This window comes from Topomyia yanbarensis, chromosome 2 (genome assembly GCF_030247195.1).
Source record: "Topomyia yanbarensis strain Yona2022 chromosome 2, ASM3024719v1, whole genome shotgun sequence".
Lineage (NCBI taxonomy): Eukaryota > Metazoa > Arthropoda > Insecta > Diptera > Culicidae > Topomyia > Topomyia yanbarensis.
The window spans coordinates 53,303,028-53,320,176 of record NC_080671.1 but is presented as its reverse complement, the minus strand read 5'-3'; the positions used below and the strand labels follow the sequence as shown (position 1 = coordinate 53,320,176).

The 17,149-nt window shown below is 38.6% G+C and overlaps 1 protein-coding gene across 9 annotated transcripts in view; it reads left to right on the top strand.

The window, feature by feature from the left end:
* LOC131685069 (adenylate cyclase type 3) overlaps window positions 1–17,149 on the top strand; it is a 145,020-nt gene that overhangs the window by 74,842 nt on the left and 53,029 nt on the right. For all 9 annotated transcript variants that reach the window (XM_058968486.1, XM_058968484.1, XM_058968481.1 and 6 more), the window contains one exon: window positions 13,781–13,899. In XM_058968486.1, coding sequence (XP_058824469.1) covers window positions 13,781–13,899 — 119 coding nt within the window. The remainder of the gene's footprint in view (window positions 1–13,780; window positions 13,900–17,149) is intronic.

The window sequence follows — 17,149 nt, the reverse complement described above, 5'->3', positions numbered from 1 at the left end:
CGCACACGCAAGCGGGTAGACATTGGGAAAACTAAACAAATGGTGGAAGGAATACTACCACCAAACCCTAGGAAAATGAAGAGCATAACTAGACCTCGTACAAGGGCCAAAGCACTTCCAAGTAGGTGCGCTGATACTCTTCGTATCAGTAGATCAAGTACCAACCTGACGTTTAATGAACAGTTTCGAAGAACTTGTAGTTAAATAGAATAACGTCATGATTTACACCCGTAAGAATAATACTAAGATTTTTGCGCGGTAAAGCGATAATTTGAGTAAACCACTAGGATGATTTACGGGCCCTGGAATGTTGCCGCGCAAATGAGTTAATTATACAATGTCAGCAGTGCATAAGAAATGCATCACTGCTACGCGTAGGGAAGGTTGATGTTGATCTTAAAAACCCGAAAATGAAATGAAAAGAACACAGAAAAAGGGATCACTGTCTATTTATCAACCTCCCGCGCCTAATATACATAAGCGTGCCATACGCAGTCCGATTAGCTAGCTTTGGTTTTTCCTTCTCACTTACTCTGCGGTTAGGATAGTAATAAAATCTTAGAAAGCGGTACAAATGTAACCGCATATTTTGTGAGCCCTTGCGGGACTGGACTAGGATTGAATAGCAGGAATCCGTATTGTGGTTAAATACGTCAGTTTTGAAGAGGCAGGGCCAAATATATAAGTAAACAAATAGGAATTGCGCCCTTCTAAGGCCATAGGAAATCTACACCGTATCTCAGGAGAATAGGGAAAAACTTAAGGACTAAAAGGGACAAATTTTCCCGTAGCGATATATGAATCGCGCGGGCAACATGTAGCTTTAAGATAACTTTTGTAAATATTTTCTGAATAAATTAAGTTTCAAGTTTCAAAGTGATTCACAGTGCTTCTTTAACTAACGAAAGAAAATCAAGTTTGAAAGTTCTAAAACTCCAGACGTCCTCCTAAGAAAGAAAACCCAACCACGGAAGCAGGACCACAGCCCAAGGAATATTATGTGAGAAATAAAGTCCACGGCCTCGCTCTGGTAAGCAAAGTGTTGGGAAAACATTCCCGTTGTTTCACTATGGAAAATCTTCGCTCACCCCGTGCTTCAATAGACAAACACAGATATCCCGCAATAGGCCCGTGCAAAAATAACTTCACCTGACAATGATTTATCTCAAGGCGAGATGGATATCGAATTAAAATCGACTCCCCGATTGAAATTGTCCCCAATCTCCTCAAACGGGCCATTCGAAATCGTTTGGCGGACCAAAGACAAACATTTTTTCAAAATGTTGCAGATTTCTCAAGTTCTGGTAGAGCGATACTCGCCCGTGACGGGAATATCGAAGATTCTCCCCGATAAGCTCCGGGTGGCGATAGAGTTTGAAGCAGGCAAATGCTATTGCTGGATACGAACCTTTTACTAAGAAGTAAATAGTATATGTATCAGCTAATCGGGTTGAATAAGATGGCGTCATCACCGATTCGAGTTTGAATTGCGAGGACAAGCTGGAACACGAGGTTGGTTGTTTTAAAGACCCCATACTTCAACCAGTGAAAATACTGGAGTGCAAACGTTTGCATTCAGCATTAGTTGCAGCTGACGAGAAGAGGGCATATTTCAACTCAGAGTCTTATCGGGTGATCATCGCCAGATCTGCTCTACCTAACTACCTCCTGTTTAACAAGATTCATCTACCTGTTCGTTTTTTGTGCCGCGGGTCATGAGCTGAACTAATTGCAAGCAACTGGAATACACAACCTTCCATTGTAGCAATAAGGTTCGTTGCGTGAAATACAGTTAGCATAATGTGGGGGATTCCTGTGGAAGGGCTGCTGAAAACGCGCACAAACAACGCGAGATGTAACTGATGCATTCCCTACACTAACACTGAATACCCCAATAGGGAACATTTTCTGCACCGCTCAGAATTAATGGAAGAAGAACATTTCCTCGCCTAAGCTTTGTTGAAAAGGCCAGAAGATGTCCCTTCCCATCTCCGACGCATTGGGCCCGCGAATAGTTGTATCTGCGCTTGTGGTGACAGTTATCACGAAATCGAACATATTATCTGGGCATGTGCCGAGTACTATTCTGCCAAATCTTAACTATTGGATTGTCTTCGGACCCAAGGAAGATCACCCAATGCCCCAGTTCGAGACGTACTGGCAAACCGCGACCTTCTTCATATGTCCCTCGTATACGCCTTCCTAAAAATCATCAATGTACAAATTTAATTGGCCCTTTTAATTTTCTTGACATTCTCAGAAGTTCCCTCTTCCTTCTGTACCGTACACCACCGTTGTATGCGACTACAAGGTAACACGATACATCTCTATCGGAAGATTTAACAAAAGCAAAAGCATCACACGCACAATTCCGTGTATTGCAGGTCCGCAGGTGAGCCGTACTACGAAATCGTCTGCAGGAACCCATGCCGGGTCGAGGAGGGCCAACTGAGTTTATGATGTTCCCGAATAAGGGCCGCCCGAGTCTGTAATCGATGTCGTTGATCTCCTGTTTCATTGAAACTGAAAACCCACATTTTTCCTCCTTGTCATCATGGTACCCTTTGGCACTTTCAGCCTACGTAAACGTGCATTATCAAATAAACGAACTTATGGCATATTCGTTTTTGACAGTGCACTACACCGGTGTAGTCGGTGCTACACTCATTCAAACTTGGGTGTAATCAGTCTATCTCTTTCTTTGCACTACACCGGTGTAGCACCAAGAAAAAACGAAAACGCCATTAATGTGGGTTAACATGCAGGTGATGATCAAAGTCACCCCGGAAAACATAAACGGGTTTCTATTAAAAATTTTTTTAAATGGTAGTAAGTTGACCATTTCGGGGGAAAACCATTCTATCTCGTTCTTCATACATCAGCACCTGGTTAGAAAATATCAAACTTGGAAAAAATGTGTTGTGCCTAAAAATATGTAATGATTACTTCGAACAGTGATCAAACTGTTCGGCTCAGAATATGAGTTATGTAAACCCAATATTTACGGATGATATTATCGATGAGTTAAAGCAAATTTCTAGTGCAGTAAACTCACTGGAACAAAAGACTGCTGCTTCACCCGCTACAGATTCCTCCCCTAGTTTAGAGGCTGAGATGTCCGTCGAGGCAGCCAGTAACTCAGGCTGGCGTTTCCTTGGCAACTCTAAGGTATGGAAGGCTGATTGGTCCGAATACGACGCACGTAAATTGCGTCGTCTCAATCAACAAAAAGCGGCGGAGAAAGCAAGAATAAAGAAGAAACGGAATAAACAGAGGCCCGCTAATGCACTTGACACCACCCGTAATAATAATACTAAGCGTCGCAAGAATCACGGTTACAAGCACCACACAATTTTCGACAAAAATAACGGATGTAATTACAACCACAGCAGATTTGCGTACCACGATAACAAACGCCGCGACATCGACAATCTTCCGTTGGATAGAGAGCTACTGGCTGAGGCAAAAAAACGTTTTTCGAGGCCACCTTCAACTTCGTTCAGACCTACCATTGCATTCCAGAGAGGCGATGTTTTAAACCCGTGCCCTACCGACCAACCTAGCACCTCACATCGAACAGCTGCTGCCACATCTATGTACCCCTCCGGAATTGGCGCCTGTCAGTGTTTTTGCCGCCATCGACGCGCTCATTAGAGCAAGATAATAATGAATTGATAAATCATATTGCGATTCAAGATTTAGAAGAGGTAGAGCTAGGTCTAATTAATTCCCATTCAACTAACACTTCTCCAAGAGAATCTCAGTCAAGAACAGAAATCTTGGTCTATTGCCAAAACTTTAACCGCATGAAAAGTGCAGCTAAGATGAATGTGATTCAAAACAAAATATTAGGTTGTCATTATTCCGTAATTTTAGCAACTGAGACTAGTTGGGACGAAACAGTGAGAAGTGAAGAAGTTTTCGGGAGCAATTACAATGTATTTAGGGATGACCGTGATTGTCATGTATCTGGTAAGAAGTCAGGAGGGGGCGCTTTGATTGCGATTTCAGCAAAACTAAATGCAGAAGTTATCAAAACTATAAAATCAAAAGAATTCGAGCATGTGTGGGTGAAAGTACATGTTAAAGACGAAACTCACGTTTTCGCTTCGGTGTATTTTCCTCCAAATTTTGCTCGAAAAACGACTTACGAAAAGTTTTATCATGCTGCTGAATGCATTATTAATAGTCTTTCCCCGCACGTGAAAGTTCACATATATGGCGATTTCAATCAACGCGGTATTGATTTCATACCAGATGCTGATAATGAGAGCATCCTACTTCCTGTTGTAGGGGAAAATGAAACTTTGCAGTTCATTTGCGATAAATCTGCCAGTTTAGGACTTAATCAAATAAATCACATAAGAAATCAGCGACATTGCTATTTAGATTTATTAATGACGAATATAGACGAAGACTTCTGTGTAACGGAACCACTTACTCCCTTATGGAAGAATGAAGCTTATCATACAGCCATTGAGTTTTCTATATTCTTGCATGTTAACGACAGACCTGGTGATAGTGAATTTGAGGAGGTATTTGATTACGAGTCCGCTAACTATGAAAGCTTGAGGCAAAAAATTAATGCAATAAACTGGCAAATGATTTTAAGAAATGAAGAAAATGTTGAAGCTGCCGTAGACATCTTCTACAAAATATTATTTGAAGTCATTCATGAAGATATACCATTGAAAAGAAGAAGGCGTCACTATAACTCAAAACATCCCATCTGGTTTAATAGAGAAATCAAAAATTTAAAAAATCGCAAGCAGAAAGCACACAAAATCTACAAAAAATACAACAGCGAAGATAACTTAACAAACTATTTAAATCTATGCGATCAATTGAACCTTGCCATTGATATCGCGTTTGAAGAGTACAATGCAAGAACAGAACGCAATATAAAAACTTGCCCAAAAAACTTCTTTAATTACGTAAAAACTAAAATAAAATCGGATTATTTCCCAACAGAAATGCATCTTGATGGAAAGGTAGGCGATAACTCAGAGGAAATCTGCAATCTTTTTGCAACTTTCTTCCAGGAAGTTTACACTACATTTTCAGAGAAGGATCGAGAGCGTGAATACTTTTCATTCCTCCCAGAACTTTCAAGAGACATTAACATTAAACAGATAAAAGTACATACAATCATGGATGCCTTAAAAAACTTGGATAACTCTAAAAGCCCTGGACCTGATGGCGTTCCACCGGTGTTTTTAAAAACTTTGTCAATAGAACTAACCGCTCCTTTTTTTTTTTTTTTTCATACGTTTATTTGACACGGCATTTGCAATAGCTTTTTACGCCAGTTTCTTTTTTTACATAGCACGTTACAAAAATCCTTAAGACTAATTTTAACTATACTAGTACTTTGTCTAAAACTAACACTGAAATCACTTTATTGTTTGCTTTTTTCCTTACATTGTTGTATTTCATACTGATCTAGTATTTTCGGGTGTATTTATTTACTTTTTTTTCTGTTATTGTCTAAATTTAAAAACTAAATATTCTAGGTTCCTTTAATTGGTGAATGATTAGCCTTGGATGAGAGTATGAGGAGATGAATTTAATTAAATTTTGACAGATGCTGTTTTTAGAAAATGATAGATAAGTTCCATGTATAGAGGATCGCGATACGCCAGGATGTCTCTAACAGGAACATGGATTGGTCTTCCTCGGACTTGTAAAGAATCTACTAATTGTGATCTGGCTTCACGATATTCAGTGCAGGACCAAACAACATGCTCAATGTCATGGTAACCTTCTCCACAAGCACAATGATTACCCTCAGCGAGCCCAATACGACGGAGATGCGCATCTAAAGTATAATGATTGGACATGAGCCTAGACATCACACGGATGAAGTCCCGACTTACATCCAATCCTTTGAACCATGCCTTCGTTGATACTTTAGGGGTAATTGAGTGTAGCCATCGTCCCATATCTCCATTGTCCCAAGATGTTTGCCAACTAGCAAGTGTCCTCTGTCGAGAAGCGCTATAAAATTCATTGTAAGCGATGGGTCTTTCATATATTTCACCATCTAGTGCACCAATCTTGGCTAAATTATCAGCTTTCTCATTGCCCGCAATAGAGCAATGGGCGGGGAGCCACACTAGGGTAAATTTATAACATTTTCTTGTCAGGTTACTCAGAGATTCTCGTATCTTCCCCAAAAAGAATGGATCGTGATTATCAATCCTCTTTGAGCGTAGAGCTGCAATTGTGCTGAGACTATCAGTGAGGATAAAGTAATGGTTCGGGGGTAAAGTATTAATTATTTGCAAACTATAGTGAACTGCTGCTAGTTCCGCTATATAAACAGAGGCGGGTTCTGCAAGTTTGAGAGAAATTGAAAAATTATTGTTGAAAATACCGAAACCAGTGGCCTCACTGATTCGTGACCCATCAGTGTAAAACATTTTAAGGCAGTCTATGTGTTGATATTTACTTGTGAATATTTTAGGGATCTCCCGCGAGCGTAGATGATCCGGAATTCCACGAATCTCTGCTTGCATGGACGTGTCGAAGAATAAAGTGGATTCAGGAATATCTAGTATATTGACGTATGTGGGAACATACCTAGCAGGCGTTATTTCTTGTGACATGTGATTGAAATACACTGTCATGAATCTGGTTTGGGGTTGAAGCTCGACAAGTCTTTCAAAATTTTCAATTACCAGTGGGTTCATAACCTCACATCGAATAAGTAAACGAGAAGAAAGATCCCAGAATCGGTCTTTTAAAGGAAGAACTCCCGCTAGTACTTCAAGACTCATCGTATGGGTCGACTGCATGCAACCTAAGGCGATTCGTAAACAGCGATACTGTATCCGTTCCAGTTTAATAATGTGAGTGTTCGCAGCTGAACGGAAACAGATGCACCCATATTCCATTACTGAAAGTATTGTTGTTTGATACAATCTTATCATGTCACTTGGATGAGAACCCCACCATGATCCAGTTATTGTTCGCAGAAAATTTATCCTTTGTTGGCATTTCGTTATTAGATACCTAATGTGGCCTCCCCATGTGCCTTTAGAATCGAACCAAATTCCAAGGTATTTAAAAGTCAGGACTTGGGCTATCGTTCTACCAACCAACTGAAGCTGAAGCTGAGCTGGATCACGCTTCCTTGAAAAAACAACCAACTCTGTTTTCTCCGTAGAGAAATCGATGCCTAACTTCAAAGCCCAACTTGATAAATTATCCAAACTATCTTGCAGTGGTTGTTGTAAATTTAAGGCTTTTGGTCCTGTAACAGAAACCACGCCATCATCTGCAAGTTGTCTTAGAGTGCATGGGCTGACAATACAATTATCAATATCATTCACGTAAAAATTGTAGAGAAGGGGGCTTAAACAAGAACCTTGTGGGAGGCCCATGTAACTTATTCTGAATGTTGCCAAATCGCCATATGAAAAATGCATGTGCTTTTCTGACAATAAGTTGTATAAATAATTATTTAATATTGGTGAAAGACCACATTGATGTAGTTTCTCTGAGAGAACATCAATGGAAACAGAGTCGAATGCTCCTTTTATGTCTAAGAACACAGACGCCATTTGTTCTTTTTTTGCATAAGCTAGTTGGATTTCTGACGAAAGTAGCGCCAGACAATCATTCGTTCCCTTTCCCCTCCGAAAACCAAACTGGGTATCTGATAGCAAGCCGTTCGCCTCAACCCAATTGTCGAGACGTCGTAGGATAATTTTTTCCAACAATTTCCTGATGCAGGATAACATTGCAATCGGTCGATACGAGTTATGATCGGAGGCTGGTTTTCCCGGTTTTGGAATAGCGATAACTCTCACTTGTCTCCAGTCGTGCGGGACAATGTTCTGCTCAAGAAGCTTATTGAATAAATTCAACAAGCGTCTTTTTGCTAGGTCAGGCAGATTCTTCACCAAGTTGAATTTAATTCTGTCTAGTCCCGGAGCATTATTGTTGCATGAGAGGAGTGCAATTGAGAATTCCATCATTGTCAAAGGCGAATCTATGAAATCGTTACTTGTGGGAGCATCGCGAGTGATTTTCTGCGCAGGAGCAGAATCGGGACAAATTTTCTTGGCAAAATTAAATATCCAACGATTCGAAAAATCTTCGCTTTCATTAGTCACGTTTCGATTCCTCATTCTTCTGGCTGTGTTCCAAAGAGTACTCATTGATGTTTCTCTTGACAAGCCATTAACGAAGTGTCTCCAATAACTAGATTTTTTGGCACGACGTATACTGTCAAATTTGTTTTGCAAAATGAAATAATTTTCAAAGTTCTCACGTATACCCCCTTTCTGTTTCATAATTTCTTTGTAGGCAACTTGTTTAGCTTCATATGCATCAGAGCACTCTTTGTCCCACCAAGGATTAGGGGGCCGTCTATTTATTGTCATTCCTGGATTGCATTTCGTTTGGGCTTGTTCTGCTGCTTCAATAATTAAACCCGCTAGGAATTCATATTCTTCGGTAGGGGGTAGCTCTTCTGTCGAAGCAAGAGAAGTGGAAATTAATGTTTCGTATGTTTTCCAATCAATATTTCGTGTTAAGTCATAAGGAACATTGATTGAATTCGTAAGGCCTAATTCACTGTTAATTGAAACAACGATTGGCAAATGATCGCTACCGTGAGGATCAGGTACAACCTTCCACGTGCAGTCTAACCGAAGTGATGTCGAGCACAGAGATAGATCTAATGCACTTGGACGTGCAGGAGGTCTGGGGATGCGTGTTGTTTCGCCAGTATTTAAAACTGTCATATTAAATTCGTCACAAACATTGTAAATCAAAGAGGATCGATTATCATTGTAGAGGGAACCCCACAATACTCCGTGCGAGTTGAAGTCTCCCAGTATCAGACGCGGAGCAGCCATGGATTCCACTACCTCAAAAATTTGACGTTGTCCAATTTGAACTTTGGGAGGTATATATATAGAAGCGATAGACATGTCTTTGCCTTTAATGTTCGTTTGGACAGCTACAGCCTCAATGCCCGCAAACAAGGGGATGTTAATTCTATAGAAAGAATAGCACTTTTTAATTCCTAGAAGCACTCCTCCATACGGGGTGTCTCGGTCTAGGCGAATAATGTTGAAATCATTTAAGTTGAAATTAATGTTTGAGGTAAGCCATGTTTCACATAGAGCAAAAGCATCGCATTTTAAATTATGCAGTAAAATTTTTAAGGAATCAATTTTAGGTATGATACTTCTGCAATTCCACTGTAAAACAGTGATGGAATCTTTCATTGGAGGAGGTGAATTACCCATTGAAAGATACAATCGCTGCAAGGATGGGCCATTGAGCAATCAGCTGCTCTAAAAATGTTCTAATTGTTGGGAGGAAAGCTGAAAGTATACTCTTTAGTGGTTCAGAAATATTGAATGCTTTAAAAATCCAATCAACAATTTCAGAAAATTTCAATAATCCTACCCCCGGCTGAGGCTCAGAGGAAGTCGAAATTTTATTATTTCCAGTAATGGTGTTCTGTTTGGATTGTACGTTCCCAAAACCGGGCGGAATTGATTTCGGTTTTGAATCGGAATTTTTCGGTTTTGGGCGCAGTTTATCTATTGGTGGAGAAATTTTAAGGCCCTTGCTTGGCAGCTTGGGAAAAGAAGACTGTTTTCTTTTTCTGGAATTTCCGGGTAAAACAAATGATGTACCTTCGCACGCTCCGTCAGAGTCAGACTGTTCCGAAAATAGAGATGTGTAAGTGTTTTCTAAGAAGATGGGTTTAGGGGTAGCATTTTTCAACATTTCTGCATAGGAGCGCTTAGACCTCTCCTTCAAGGATCGTTTAATTTTATCCTCACGCAATTTATAAATGGGGCATGCAGGGACCTCATGTGAGTTTTCTCCGCACATTAAACATTTTTCTGAATTTTCATTACATGTATCCTCTTGATGAGAACCCCCACATTTGCCACACCGTGCCTTATTGGAACAGTAAGTGGCTGTGTGGCCAAGCTGTTTGCAATTAAGGCAATTCATTACACGAGGGATAAAAAGGCGAACAGGGAGACGAATCTTATCGATAATGACATAGTTGGGCAGCGCAGACCCAGCGAAAGTCACTCGAAATGAGTCAGACAGTCGATAAACTTTTTTATCTCCTTCGTGTGATACTGAATGCAATTGCTTGCATTCAAGTATTTTTACGTCTTTAAGTATGGTGTCTTTGAAACGACCAACCCCATGCTTAACTAAGTCATCAACAGTCAAACTCGATTCTGTGATGACCCCATCAATTTCAATTTCCTTTGAAGGAATATACGCTCTATACTCACGCGTAAAAAGCTCGCAAGAAGCAATTGCATTGGCTTGTTTGAAACTACCAACGACAATGCGTATTTTATCTTTATTGACTTTGACGATCTCTTTTACATCCGAGAATCGCGAAGTCAAATCTTTAGAAATTTGAATAATATTTAGCGCCTTTACTTTACGCCTAATAAATACAATCCATGGTCCCGTTGACGACTCTGGGTAAATTTTAATTCTAGTCGGATTTACATTTTCAGCATAAGGCTTAGGGGGAGGGTCTGTTACTCGTTCTCCCATCTCTTCATCCATTTTACCTAGCAAGAAAAACTATCACAAAAAGGAATGAAAAATATACCTGTTATACCTGTAGAACACACCTCATGTGTTACGTTGTAAACTCGGTGCCCGTTGTTTGACAATGTGACACCTGCTGTTCTTCTTCGTCGCGTTGCTTCTTCAGTAGAGAAATAGTCCTACCTGCAACACTTCAAAACTCTCTCCGATTAAGCTGCTCGTCGGTATCACCACCACAAGCGCGCTCTCTCCGTTTCCACCACCTCGGTAGACAAATGTGGCTACCTGTGGCTTGCTGCGAAAATCCCACTGTCGATGCGGCACTTTTCAGTGCCACTTGTTTTCCTTATTCGTCGTACCACTTCTGCGGTAGACAAATAGAGCAAATGGGTCTACCTGTGACGCTTCCCTCTCGTCGATTAGAATTGCCCGACGACACCAATACACTATATTTTTTTCTGTGTGTACAGGCACGATCACTGTCGATCTCTGCCACCGCGGTAGGCAAATTCGTCTACCCGCGGTTTGCTGTCAAAACACCACTTGTCGAGGATGCCGTTGACCACGCCTCCGACGTATCAACTGTCGACTCACACTTAACAAACTGGTCTCTCTCTCTCCCACAATAACGCATACAGCGTCTCGCACTCCGTCACTCTCTCGAGAACAAATCCTTCCACCTGGAGGCACAACCGTCTCGGTCGGTTGCAAAAACTGTTATGAACCGCTCCTTTATTTTGGCTTTCTAACATGTCTCTAGAATCAGGTTGTTTTCCTAAAACATGGAAAAGCTCTTTCCTAGTTCCAATTTTTAAAAATGGTAAAAAATCCGATGTGCGTAACTATCGTGGAATAGCTATCATCTCGTGCATTCCCAAGATTTTCGAGGCGATTGTTAATGAAAATTTATTCCACCAAATCAAGAACAGAATTACCCATGTGCAACATGGTTTTTTCAAAGGGCGTTCTACAAGTACAAATCTACTCGAATTCATTAACTACACATTAACAGCAATGGATAACGGAAACCACGTTGAAGCTCTTTATACAGATTTTAGCAAAGCATTTGATCGCATCGACATACCCATGCTACTTTTTAAATTAGAAAAAATGGGGTTTGAGCCAGGACTTCTTACATGGGTACAATCATATCTTACAAATCGTGAACAAGCTGTTAGATTTAAAGGGATAAAATCAATCCCAATTCAAGTTACATCAGGAGTCCCTCAAGGGTCTCATTTGGGCCCGCTATTCTTTATTTTATTTGTTAACGACATTTCCTTCATTCTAAAAAATGTAAAAGTTCTTATATATGCTGATGATATGAAACTATTTCTAGAAATAAGAAATGGTGAAGACTTTCAGACATTTCAAAACGAAGTAAATATATTTTATACATGGTGTAATAAAAGCCTGCTGAAACTGAATGTAAAAAAATGTAATTCCATAACATTGAATAGAAAGAATAATATACAGAACAATAGAATCTTATTGGGAAATCAACAAGTAGAAAAGTGTGACAGAATAAGAGATCTAGGAGTTATTATAGATTCCAAAATAACATTCATAGATCATTATAACACAATAATTAACAAAGCAAACAGCACACTAGGTTTTATTAAACGCTTCTGCTATAATTTCCAAGATCCCTACACAATAAAAACATTATATGTAGCCTATGTACGTTCAACACTAGAATATTGTAGTATAGTTTGGTCGCCTTTTTCAGCAACACATGCAAACCGGATAGAATCAGTACAAAAGCAGTTTTTGATGTTCGCTCTTCGTAAACTAGGTTGGACTGGACTATATTTGCCATCTTATGAAGCACGGTGCATGCTAATTGACATTCAAACCTTGAAAGATCGTCGTAAATTTTCTATGGTATCATTTGTAAACGACATTGTATCACATCGTATTGATTCAATCGAACTTTTATCGAAACTAAATTTTTATGCTCCTTCTCGACAACTACGTAACCGCAGCATCTTTTGTACAATTCGCCATCGCACCAATTATGCCAAGTTTGGCCCTTTAAACCAAATGATGAATATTTACAACAAACATTGCGAAAGCATTGACTTCACTATGTCGAAAACAAAACTTAAGCAGCAGTTTAAAGTAAACCAAAATTTTAACTAGAGTTAAGTTAGTTTAATAATTATTGTAAGAAACCGGTCTACATCTGATTGACGACTTGAAATAAATAAATAAATAAATAAAATAAATCACCCCGCTTTTCGGAACTCGTTTAGAGATAGTTTATTTAGTTTAAAAACTTATTTTTAGAAAAGAATTCAATTCAAAAAGCCTTTAACGAGAACATGTTTATGAAGTAAACCCCAAATAACGAAGATCAATTAGCAGACATCCTAAGCACCATGTAATTGTTTCATTAAACACAAACGTTTAATTCTTTCAGTTTTTTTGCCTGATTGGGATGCGATATTATCCCGACGTGAAGACACCCGCACTTATAGTGTAATATTGTAAACCATGGTGCACCATATCCACAAGCCGGACCATCGCGAACAAAAGATTTTAACACATACAATAGACATGTCTCCAACATCATTAGTCGGTAAGACTAGCGAGAGAGAGAACTGTTGAGAAAATTATTGCGATCTAATAAATTTTGTTTTCCACTTCTGCCTTTAATGACCACCCGTGGATAAATCTCTGCCCAGACTATGCTTGACTTCGCGTGTCGGTCCCGCTGAGTGCTGTTAGCCGTAATGAAATTTGCTGTTATGCTTTTAGGTGTGGTTTTCACCCAACCCAATGCTTGCCTGTAGCTCTGCTTTCCCGGGTAGTACGTATATGCAGCCTGACCGCTGTGGCATCCGAGAAAATTAGTCCTGATTTTCTGGTTCACTCATGTGCAACAATGTTTAATGTTTCTCTGGTTAGGGTCTTATAAATAGTAATAAACGAGGGAACCCTTTTGTTATTTCGACAACTTTTTTTGGTTTGACTACAATAATAAACATCTCCTAATTAATATTTATTATTTAATATTCATTCATTATTTCGAATGTGCAAAACTCGGAACGAAATAATTAAGAGATTTATTCGAATCTACATCTAGTTGCGTTCTGTCGATCTGCACTGTTTTGTGTTACATTAACAACGATGGGGGTGATGAGCACACCATGCAATAAAAAATCTTTTACTTTACATCTACCTACATATAGAACCACTCACTTACAATCATCATTCTTTGCAGGAACGTCTGCTCCTATCTGTGCTTCCTGAACACGTGGCAGTCAAGATGCGGCAAGATCTTGGCTCAACAAATTCGGAACAGTTCAAGAAAATCTACATGAGCCGACACGAAAATGTCAGGTAAGCGTCAATTCTAATTTTTACCAAACTGCGCTTACATAGTCTATCCGTAATGCAAAACGCTTTCTCCCACTGCGGTACTGACTGATTCGAGCACCGATAAAGAAGAGTGTTTTTCTGTTTTTTTGGATGGTAAAAATATGCGAAAGATTGTCGATGTTGGTTATCATCGACAATCTTATCCAACCCATCTCCTTTCAGAGTGAAATTTGTTTGTTTTATTGTTCAGCTAGACTTCCGCTATACGCATAACTGTCCCATATTATATGGGATTCCCTTTCCCTACATATGTACATAGGATGATTTTTCGTAGAACTACAGTAGACCAGTTATGGCTGGTGGTGGTCAGGGTTACCAAAAATACAGAATAATCTGTATTTATACAGATTTTTCAGCCATTTTTAGACCAAGAATCTGTATGTACAGATATACAGATTTTTCCGTGTTTGTACAGATATACAGATTTGAGAAATGAGAAATGATGTTACAAAAACTATTTTTAGAAATATTTTTTTTAGTTTCAGTAATACTTCCGCTCTGTCTCTCTCAGCTTAGCCCTCTATATTAAAATATATCTTCACTTTTGAGATTGGTCGCTCACTCTGAAAGGTAAAGGTTTGTAATACACTCAGGTTAACACCCAGCAAACGCCTGGTTGAAGTCTACTTCCAGAAACGTTAATTAAAATGCTCTGTGACTTGGTTAATTCTCAATTTTTCTTCCGAGAATTCGACAGCTACATTGGTCGACTTAATTTATATAACATTATATATCAACAAAAGTCATTAAATGAAGAAGAAAATTATTTTTCCATTGTGCACATCGATAAAGTTTTTGGATGTAAAATATCAGAACGACGTGTGTAGCGTTTTTTTATGAAAATGTAAACAGGTGCTTGCTTGATTAATTTAAACCACAAGAATTAATATTTTCGATAGATAATCCAGCAAAAGGTTAAACGACTCAACTGATTCGATATAGATATCGACACAGATTTTTCGAAGAGTAAATACAGATGAAAAGATTTTTTAGAACAAAAATACAGATTTAATTTTGGCAACCCTGGTGGTGGTTAGTCTTTTCCAGTAGGATTGACAATCAATTGTTTCTTCCAAGAAAATTTAATATCAATCAATTGAACATTCCTATTAGTGAGTAAACAAAACAGACTTTGAACCCCTTCATACCCTTGTTGTTTATCAACCATAACGCTTTTAAAACGACCTTTTGCTAAAAAATCGAGTAGTTTATTTTTATCTATATTAAAATATTAAAATTTCAGGAATACATTTTTAAAACTGCACTAACTGGGCCTCTCTCCTGAAGTTGGAAATATAAATAAATATTGATTTAAACACTTGTGACATGTCATGCTTTAATCATGTTTTTTTTCTCGAAACCTCTTCAAAGTCGGTATCATGGATATCTCAAGAACCGCTCAGGCGACCCTCTTACTTTTTTTTGTTTAACATCTTGTTAATGTATCTAATGCTTGACCCATCTTTTTGAATTTTTTTTATTATAAGTATGCCTTTATTAATTTTTGATGCGATTAAAGACAATTTTTCGAAGAAAAAAATATATATTTTGCTCAATGTCCAATATTTTGTTCATAACTTAATTTTTTGAAAATGTGTGGATCAAAGAGTTGATAATTTAAATTTCTTGAATACCCCTTTCGAATTTTTCATTCCCGGTGAACGTACTAGCGTCAATACATAACATGGTTTCATGTTTCACCTCGACATGCATCACACAGATCTCAGATTGACGCAATTTACACTGACTTGAAAGCTGCTTTTGACAAAATCGACCATCGAATACTTCTTTGCAAACTGTCGCGCCTCGGAGCTTCGGTACAATTGGTGGCTTGGCTGAACTCGTATTTAACTGGCAGAGTATTACGTGTAAAGGTGGGCTCCTGTTTTTCGACTGCATTTTCCAACGCGTCTGGAGTTCCTCAAGGTAGTAATCTCGGTCCCATGGAAGACCCAACAAGCATTATTCGTTGGAAAGTTGCTGAATGGAGAAATTGACGCACCGCATCTATTGTCATTAATGGACTTTCGAACACCATCCAGATCGTCTCGTAGTACAACGATGTTGCATCCAAGATTTCACAGAACATCATTCGGATACAATGAACCGCTCACATCTCGCATCCGCATATTCGCTTTAGTAGAGAATTTGCTCGATTTTGGAGAAAATTCTAGTCGGTTTGCTAATAGAATTGGTAGCTCTAGATTAATCTAAGTTTAAGTTTTGATATTTTAACATATTCATTAAGACTACGTGTCAGATGATAAATTGAAATACAAATACAAAACCCAGGCAGGGCATAGGGCATGTCATCTATTTTTGCATTGGCAACTTCATTGTGCCGGAGAGGAGTGGGGAAGGGGATTTCACATACAACTAAAAACTGTTATTCTGTTGTCGCTTATTTCCCGCCTAAACGGAAAGGATAAACAAACTGAGTTTTCAAGTCAAACGCCGGTTGATGTCAGTTTTATCCGATCACGAGCTGGTTCGAAATTGGTTCAAAAGCAGGGATAGAGCTAGTGAATCCTACTATCGAGACGTACATACTATTGAATCACAAAAAGATATTTTAAAATATTACTTGTAAATTTTTAATATTGAGTGAATCTTTTCAAAAATAATATTTATTATCCTGAAAAGCTCCATCATCCAGCACGGTTAAAATTACATGGAAAACATTTCCTTGCTCTTGTACAGTTCCTTGGCGATTGTAGAAATTTTCGGAAGTTCGTAGAAAATCTCTTAAATTCGAAAAAAAAACCGAAAGCAATGAAATGGCGCTGAATTTTTAGGATCTCCGTGAGTTTCTGATAAATCCTCCAAATTTGGCAGCACCTTGCGGATTTTTATTAAATTATTAGGATTTTTGAACTACTTTTTTGAATTTCAAGGGATCTCTGTATCAAATAATAAATCAAGAGTCTTCCGAGAATTTCTTTTATCTTCAAGATTTTTTTTTAATAAATTCAGGATAGTGCTAATACTATCCTGAATTTCTTAAAAAAAATTCTTGAAAATAGAAGAAATTCTCAGAAGACTCTTGATTTTTTTTTCATTTTTCATGAAGAAACCGGCTGCCTAAAAAGCAGAATCAGTTTTTTTGTGTAGGAGAGAGGACTGGGTTGTAATCCGTGGCTTTGTTTTTAAACTGTAACTCTTTACAGAATACAGAAGTCATCGATGAATCCACCATACTGTTGTATAGCTG